Source organism: Dasypus novemcinctus, chromosome 12 (genome assembly GCF_030445035.2).
Source record: "Dasypus novemcinctus isolate mDasNov1 chromosome 12, mDasNov1.1.hap2, whole genome shotgun sequence".
NCBI classification, from domain to species: Eukaryota; Metazoa; Chordata; class Mammalia; order Cingulata; family Dasypodidae; genus Dasypus; species Dasypus novemcinctus.
The window spans coordinates 4600280-4609904 of NC_080684.1; the positions used below are offsets into that span (position 1 = coordinate 4600280).

A 9625-nucleotide genomic window follows, 5' to 3' on the forward strand; every position below is an offset into this window, starting at 1 on the left:
AGATGTCTTTATTGAAGTTTGCTGCCTGGTACAATCTGCTCTTAAAACCCTCCTGACCATTTTTCATACCAGTTATTGTGGTCTTCAACTCCACTCCTATTGTTTTGTTACTTTTAAATTTACCTCTATACTTAGACTCTCATTTTGTTTATTATTTTTCTGATATCATTTAGTTCTTTACCTGTGCATTCATTCACACTCTTAAGTACTTTTAAGACCTCTTTTCAGAAGGCTTTATTGAGTATGTCCATAGTCTCATCTTTGTCATTGGTATTTTCTGTATTTTTATCCTCGTCCTTTGGATGAACCATCATTTCCTGGTTCTCTCTGTGTTCTGTTGTTTTGTTGCACCCTGTGTTAATATTTTAAATTTAGCTCTTGGATTTATGCCTGGGATGTATTTTATTCTCATTTTGTGACCAGCTGAGTTACAAAGGTTAGAACACAAACATTTTCTTGGACTTCTGCCATCCTAATAGGAAGGTTTGTTTGCCAAAGGCAAATGTAATATGCAGCTTTTTCCTTGTCTTTCTGGTCTCTCTCTTTTCCTGTGGCTTTGTTAGTTGTTTTGGAGTTCCAGTGTTTGAAGGAGTTTGGTTGTCTGCTCTTCCTAGGATATAAGCTGCTCTGTCCTGAGTATTTGAGGCAGGCAGGCCTTTGTCCCAGACTCTCCACTTCTATAGTTTTCTATATTCCTTTGTCTCATGCTGCTTTTGTGTAAAGTGCAAATTCTGTTAGGAAGGTCACACCATGGATGAATTCCTAAGTTTCTTCCCAGCTGTAAAAGAGCCAGGAAACAAGGAAAGGGGTGCAGACTTTTTCCAATGTGTCCTGTGGGAGAGGACATTAAGGACTACAAAAGCTTCTTGGATGGCTCCCTAAAGCTGTTTTCCTAGCCTTCCAAGCAAATGCAACACTTCAGCTTACTCCTCCCACAGCCCAGGGTAATTATTGCTTTAAATCACCATGGCCTCTGCCCTTGTTCAGGAAATATTGAACATTGGCTGCCATCCCCTGTTTCCAGGGCAGGTTGAAACAATATCTTCCCCCAGAGTCAGTATCCAATGATCTGAATTTGATAATCAAAAGCTATGATCAGTGATCAGCTGTGCCTCCCCTCTTCTAGAGGAATAGGATTTTTACATCCCTTTCTGTCAGTATCATCTACCAGGGACTGCACCCCATGGGAGTGGCCTGCTATGAGATTGTATGATGGGCAACAACAGCTGCCACTCAGAGATAGCAATTACAGTTCTTTACCATAGTTTGTTGTCCTTTTCCTCCTGCTCTTTCATGGATGTTATACAGCAATCTTCTGGCCTCTGGACATTTAGAATAGGTGTTTCAGATTGTCCCTGTCTGTTTTATAGTTGTGGTAAAAGGATTGGGTACTGGAGCTATCTACCCTGTTATCTTCCCAAATGTCTCATAATTTGTTTTCCTCTCCAGGTCATGATTTTCAATTCCAATAGTCTCCTGAGTAATGACTGACCTCACACTCACTACATATTCTTGGAGGCCTGTTTGTAACCCTGGTTCCAGAATGAGAAGAGATATAAGAAGCCATGACCCAGGAACTAAATGCCAGGCATTGGAAGATTCAACCTCATTGATCTCAGGATTAAACCAGCTATTCGACTCCTTGGAATTCATGGGGGATTCTCAAAGTTCCATTGATTGATACCTTTCTTCCAGCAGATGTAGTCAACATGGTACTGCAACTGTAGATCATTACCTCTACCAATCATAGTAGACAAGAGACAAACCCTCAGTTTAGCCCACAAGCCCATCAGTCCTGTTTTGCTCAAGACACCACCATACAAATGGTATTAAATAATGATGAAAATAATTGCCAAAAATAAACAATTCCATTCCATAATTTGCAAGGTACTCTACTTGCAGCCCCCAAATCAGTGGAACACGTTACTCTGTAGTGCATCTTGGGAACAAAGGCTTAGTCACAAAAAAGCTTTAAGAAAGGGAATAGGTTATTACTCAGCACAAATCACCCAAAGAACAGGAGAAAAGATTCAATCATGGCCAGTGTTCCAAATACACCAACTGCTCAGGCCAGAGTTGGTAGATGTCTGCTCTACATGCCCCACTAGGAGAGGAATAACTGTACTCTTTCATACACTCAGAATGAAGAGGACAGTAAATCTTGACATATTTTCTCTTACTCATTTCATAATCTGGAATGTTGTACACTTACATATACTGAAAAACTGGCATTATGATAAATCACAGTCACCTTGATGGTTCTTTATTAACATGAGGCCTAACTAAATGCCAGAAAAGATAGCCATTGCTCCATGAAATGATCTGACAGAATTAAAAAGATTATTATAATCTATAGACTTTGATTAGTGGCAATTGGTTCATCAATTGTAACAAATTGTCAACACTAATCTAACAAGTCAGTAATAGGGATAACTGTGTGTGGGTGCAGAGATGTTGTATGGGAATTCCCTGTATTTTTATTGTAATTTTTCTGGATATGAATCTAAACTTCTCTAAATATAAAGTTAAAAAAATAACCACACTAAGGAAAGAAGGAATAGATCTAATAAAAGACTAATAAAGTATGGGTGATTACAGAGATCCCCTTTCATGTGAGGAGATGAAGTGACCTTCAGGTTTAGCTATGAAGAATTTGAAGAATGCAGCCACGCAAAGTGCTAAGGAATGAGCTTTCCCAGCAGCAGTCACAAGAAGGGCAAATGCCTAAAATAAGGAAAGCAATTCCCAGTTCAAAGTACAGAAAAGAGAATCAGGAAAATTGGTTAGGGATGCAATTGGAGAGTTGAGAAAAAGGCAGATCACATGGTAAGACACCATAAGTTTGGATTTTATTTACAGAATCTATATGGAGAGGGGTGGGAGCAGAGCAGGTACAGCAGGATGAGCAAGGCATGTTTCTGGACAAATTAACCCCTATTTGTTCTAACCTACTGTGGTAAGGAAAACACAAATGAGTATGAAGATGTTTCTGCCTAACTTACTGAATCTATCCTAAATATTGTGTCTTAGATTAATATACCAATTGATGGTATAAATGCTATAGGTACTAGAATAAGAATATATTACTAGGTCTTATTCAGTTGGCCTTGAATATATTGCTTCTCATCTTATACCAACAACATTGCTCAATCCCCTCAGATATCTTTTTTCTATTTTTATCTCTTATTTTTTTAATATTACATTAAAAAAATATGAGTTCCCCATATATCCCCCACCCCCCTCACCCCACTTCTCCCCCCATATCAACAATCTCCTCCATCATCATGAGACATTCCTTGCATTTGGTGAAAACATCTCTGAGCACCACTGCACTTCATGGTCACTGGTCCACATCATAGTCCACACTCTACCACATTCCACCCAGTGGGCCATGGGAGGACATACAATGTCTGGTAACTGTCCCTACAGAATCACCCAGGACAATTCCAACTCCTGAAAATGCCTCCACATCTCATCTCTTCCTCCCATTCCCTACCCCCAGCAGTCACCATGGCCACTTTCTCCACACCAATGCCACATTTTCTTCCATTACTAATCACAATAGTTCATGAATAGATTATCAGTAAATACACTCTAATCCATACTCTATTCCTCCATCCTGTGGACCCTGCAGTGGTCATGTTCACTCCACACCTGTAACAAGAGGGGGCCTAGATTCCACGTGGATGCTGGATGCAATCCTCCTGCTCTCAGTTGTAGGCACTCTTGGCTCCATGGTGTGGTGGTTGACCTTCTTCAACTCCGTATTAGCTGAGTGGGGTAAGTCCAATAAACCAGAGGGTAGGAGCTGAAGTCTGTTGAGGCTCAGGGCCTGGCTATCACATGGTCAGTCCAGAGATTCAGGCCCCCTGGGTATATATTAAACCCCAGCACCATCTAGTTCTAGTAAATGTAACAGGAGAGGTTTGTGAACAAAGATCACATCTGAATCCAGCTCCATCACACAGAAACACAAACTCCAAAGTAGGGCCAACTGACATGGCACTGAACTCCATTTGCCATGACCATAGAACCTGTGGGTCTCTGTAGCCCTCAGAAGAACCAATACCTGGGGTTGTATCTACTTTATCTGTCTCTGGGATCTGCTGAGGTGTGCATAAGGTCAACCCCTCTGATAACCTCCTGGCTCTTTTTGGAGACTCATAGCCATATAAACTCATTTCTCCTTTCCATTTCCCCCTTGATTTGGGTCAAAAAGCATTTTTAACTCCTGATATTATATGTAGTTTGAGATATTCTGCTGGTCAGAGTTGACCCCTTTTTTCAAGGTCATTTTCTAGTTACATCATCAGCTGGTACTTGGTAGTAATCCCTCAGCACCAGGGAGGCTCTTCCCCAGGGAGTCATGTCCCACGCTGGGGGGCAGGCAATGCATTTACATGCTGAGTTTGGCTTCAAGACTGGCCACATTTGAACAACATGGAGGCTCTCAGGAGGTAACTCTTAGGCACCCTACAATTCTAGGCCTTGTTCTTATGTCAGGTGCACAGACTTACAAGCATAGTCATCAGTATCAAGGGCTCATTTGTCGGACCTTCCTTTTTTTTTGGTCTTTGCCGTTGCACTTGGGGGATTGTTGCTGGTCCTTTAGGGACTGTGATAGAGCTCCCCTGGCTAGGAACTCAGCAATTCTTCCATGGACATTTCTAATGGTAACTACTATGAAAATACCCAATGAATATCCAAGCATTTTTATATACCCTATATACATGCTCTGGAGAAATCCCTCCCAAACACGTGTCCCCCATCAATAACACCCCACACCAGTGTTCCTCCCCTGCCATAGTTGAACCCCTCTGTAATCCAAATATCCACAACTTCAAAAATGAAGCCTAATATATTGCCAAATTCAATTAGTAGGAAAATGAAATAATAATGATAGGTTTAAAGATTAGAAATAGAATAAATACTAATTTAGAAAAACTAAAATAAAGTAAAAGTGAATTGGGGTATTAAAGAATGAAAAATGTCACAAAACTTTGTTTTTTATGTTTTGACTTTCATCACTGTAATAGCTCTTGCCATTTATGTACAGTGGCAAGGCAATTTCTTTCATTCCTTCCTCAGGGTCTACATCCTTTTTTTAAAAAAACATTTTTAATTTTGTCTTTGAAACAGTTTTGTATCACAGTAAAGTCACATATGCAATATAGGGGTCTCCCATATATCCAACAACAAATGTTTTCCCCCTTCCTCACCAATGATCTTTTTACATGTTCATATTATATTGGATGTAGCTGATATACAGATATTGAAACATAGCTACCAAACAAAGTTTCATTTTGCATTACATTGTGGCTTATTTTTCAAACTACAATTTTCTAAATATTTAGTTATACTATGGTTTGCATTATGTTTTACATTTTAGCTTATAGACTTTTATACATTTTTGGTGAAATTTAACATGTCCTATAATCCATCATTGCATGATCTCATGGAACACTTCCATTGACCCCCAATTACCCTGTTTCCATCTATTTTATTCCTCTCTCCCCCTCCCATCAGGGCCCACAGTGACAACCAAGTTTCACTGCTTGAAAGACCAGATTTACAGATACTTGCATCAATGCTGAGGGCTTGATACATTAAACTGTCCTCCCCAGTTAGGACCAGTATTTCTCTTGAGAGACACAATTCCCTATATTTGAGAACATCAGGCATCCCCAGGATGGGGGTATACCTTCCCACACATTGTATGAGTCTCCACCCAGTTATATAACACAGTATGACAAAATGAGCTCTCACACAATGTCTGGTTGAAACAATGTTGAGAAAACACTTCAGAAAATATAATAAGGAAGGATTACCTGTTTATTTGCTATTGTGTCATTTTTTCTTGATTTCCTCCACAGATTGCTCATCATTGGTGTAAATGATGTATATTTGCTGTACATCAGCTACAGCAAATATAACATGGTTTTTGTGCATTGATCTTATAACCTGCAACTTTACTGAACTCATTTATAAGTTCCATAAGCTTGGTTATAGATTTCTCAGGGCTTTCTATGTATAGGATCATGTCATCTGCAAATAGTGAAATTTTCAATTCTCCCTTTCCAATTTGGAGGCCTTTTATATGTGTTTCTTAACTCAATGCTTGAGGAAGTACATCTATCACTATGTTAAATAGGAGGGGAGTTAAGGGGCATCCTTGTCTTGTTCCTCATCTTACAAGGAAAGATTTTAGGATTTCACCATCATAAATGATGTTATCTGTGTTTTTTTCATATATACCCTTTATCATGTTCAGAAAGTTTCCTTTTTTTCCTATCTTTTGCAGTGTTTTTACCAGGAAAGGGTGCCATATTTTGTCAAATGCTTTTTCTTCATCTATCGATATGATCATGTGATTTTTTTTCTTTTGATCTCTCTATATGCTGTATTACATTGATTGATTTTCTTATATTGAACCATCCTTGCATACCAGGTATGAAACCCAATAGGTCATGGTATATAATTCATTTGATTTGCTGTTGAATGTGATTAGCAACTATTTTGTTGAGTATTTTTGCATCTAGTTTCATTAGAGAGATTGACCTGTAGTTTTCCTTTCCTGTGGCGTCTTTGTTTGACTTTGGTATTAGGGTGATTTGGCATCATAGAATGAGTTAGGTAATGTTCCTTCTGTTTCAGTTTTTTGGAAGAGTTTCAGCAGGAGTGGTGTTAGTTCTTTCCAGAATGTTTGCATGAAACTGTCTGGCCCTCGGCTCTTCTTAGTTGGGAAGTTTTTAATGACTGATCCTATCTCTTTACTTGTGATTGGTTTGTTGAGATCATCAATTTCTTCTTTTGTCAATATAGGCTGCTTATGTGTTTCTAGGAATTTGTCCACTTCTTCTGAATTGTCATTTTTGTTGGAATATAATTTTTCAAATATCCTCTTATGATAGTCTTTATTTTTGTGGGGTCAGTGGTGATATCTCCTTTCTCATTTCTTATTTTCTGTATTTGCATCTTCTCTCTTTTTTTCTTTGTTAGTCTCGCTAAGGATTTGTCAATTTTATTGATCTTCTCAAAGAACCAGCTCTTGGTTTTGTTTATCTTTTCAAGTGCTTTCTTATTTTCTATTTCATTTAGTTCTGCTCTATCTTTGTTATTTCTTTCTTTCTTCTTCTTGTGGGGTTACTTTGTCCCTCAGATATCTTTTCTCCCTCTTCTGGCTTTCACCTGGCACATAAGCATGCTCTCCCCTCTCTTTATGTCTCATCCAAAACTGAGATAACCCTACCAGTTTAAATAGTGCTCCCTCACTCTCCTCTCAGATGTAAGCTTCTTAGATGAGTCTAGGCCATCACCTGGCACAATTTATTCATTTCCAATTCAACCAGCTGTGATCTTGTCACACTTCAGCCAACTACTCCAATGAAACTGTTCTTCTAACATTACCACTTACATTCAAGATCCAAATGCAATAGACACATTCCTTTCATTATCTTCTTGATATTTTCTCTCTCGTTTCTCATCATTGTTTATATATTTGATTATGTTCTCCCCTACTACCACCTAGGCTTACCCATATCATCTTTTTTGAATTCCTTCCTACCTCTAGGTTTCTTTCTTCTCCATCTAATCTTCCCCTATTTATCCCTCTCATGTTGATGCCCCCAAAGTTCAATCTCCTGCCCATATACCCCTTACTCTAATTCTTTCTCTGAGTCTCCACTTCCAACTATGGATTCAACTGAATCCCTATGCAAGTGAACACAGCCCTTCTCATCTAGTGAGAACTGTCTCCAGCCACACATCTGAATTTCCAGTTGGACTCACTGATACCTCAAATTAAAGCTCTTCCCCCAAAGTTCTGCCTGCTCTTCCCTGTCAGTGAATTTTACCACAAATGGTCTAAGCCAGAAGATGGAATGTTTTCTTGACATGTCCTACTCCCTCATTCATTGATGCAGTTAGCACTGATGCATCAACTCTACTCTCTAAATATGTTTTCTTAGTTTCTGTTCTCCTCCCTGTTCTTCCTGCCATAGACTTAGATCACATCTTCATTACTTATAGACTGGCTCTTTATCACAAGTTTCCTACTATTTCCTCTGCTTCTTGACTAACCTCTCTACAATTCATCATCTTTATTGTTGTTATTAGAAAATATAACATCCTTATTAAAAATTTTTTCATCTTTTTATGTCTACACAGTAAAATCCAAATACCTCAGCATTTCAGACCAAAAATCTCATGGCCTGGCCACAGTTCATCTCTCCAGGCTTTCCCCCTACAATCTCATCAGAACTATATTACACTAGAGGTCAGCTTATTTTAAACAGTATTCTGAGGAGAATTCTGAAGTTATTAATCAAATTCTGATCAAATAATTGGAATTTGTGAAAGTGGAGAAATTGGTTTAAACACAGTAATGGGTGTTGAGAGTATCCAAGAAATGAAGAGAATGTAAATTTTGAGTATTGACTGTTTTTCATTGAAAACCCATTAACTTCTCCAGGAATTCAGTTTAGAAAATTCTACTGAAGACATTTGTAAAAACCTGCAGTATAACTGTGCCTAGAATAGGCTATGCTGCCTTGCTTCTCCCCCATTGTGTGGGGTACCATCCATTCATTCATTTGCTCTTGTTTTTTCATTCCAAAACATTCATTATACATCAAATGTATATATTAAAACTAGTAAAGGTTGGGCATTCAGAGGGAGAACATGATCTACCTGAGCCAAATTAGTAAACTTGTGCTTAAAAAAATCAGGGTGTGGGAAATGTATGTGGCTCAAGTGATTGGGCTCCCATCTACCAAGGTTCTATTCCCAGTGCCTCCTGGTGAAGGCAAGCTGGCCTGCATGCAGAGCTGGCCCATGTGTAGTGGGGGCCCACACAAAAATGTGGCCCTACATGGAATGCTGGCCCATGCAGAAAGCTGGTACAGCAATTCACACAATGAAAAGAGACACAGAGGAGAGAGAATAAGACCAGGGAGCTGAGGTGGTGCAAGAGATTTAGCACCTCTCTCCCACTCTTGAAGGACCCAGGATCAGTTCCCACTGCCACCTAAAGAGAAGACAAGTAGGCACAGAAGAACACAGAGAGCAGACAGTGAGTGCAAAACAATGAGGGGTAGAAATAAATAAATCTTAAAAAAAAATCAGCCTGAATTATATGAACGTAGAAGTATAAAGTGAGAGGTACTGAACTGGGGAAGATCATGAAACAGTAAACTTGTCTCTCACATTCTTTACATCTCTCTGAAATGTGCATCAGTTTTATTTTAGGTATTTTGAGGCTTAGATGTTAAGTATGCATATATTTATATTGATACTTTCTTCATGCATTGATTCTTTTGTTATTATCAAATATCCATCTTTATCTCTAGTAACATTTCTTGTAGAGCCTATTTTGTCTGATTGTAATATAACTATTCCAGCTTTCTGATGGTTTCTGTTTGAATGGTATGTCTTTTCTCATCATTTTATTTTCATTATCTTTGTGTCTTTGAATCTAAAGTGGGCTGTTGTAGACAGTACTTTGTTAGATCTTGAAATTTCATCCTGTCTGATGACCTCTAACTTTGGCTGGGCTGTTTAGGCAATCACATTCAATAGAGTTGTTGCCATTTCTGAATTTATATATCCCATTTTAGTAGTTATTTTC

General features: G+C 38.6%; 1 protein-coding gene across 2 annotated transcripts in view; it reads left to right on the forward strand.

The window, feature by feature from the left end:
* Nucleotides 1–4988, forward strand: part of LOC131280545 (zinc finger protein 596-like) — a 112169-nt gene extending 107181 nt beyond the window's left edge. Inside the window, exon 7 of one of the 2 annotated variants that reach the window (XM_071218758.1) lies at nucleotides 1450–2322. In XM_071218758.1, the coding sequence (XP_071074859.1) occupies nucleotides 1450–1491 (42 nt within the window). In that variant the 3' untranslated portion in view covers nucleotides 1492–2322. Of the gene's footprint in view, nucleotides 1–1449 lie in introns of both variants that reach the window. The other variant, XM_071218759.1, reaches the window with a different exon arrangement.
* The last annotated feature ends 4637 nt before the right edge of the window (nucleotides 4989–9625 follow it).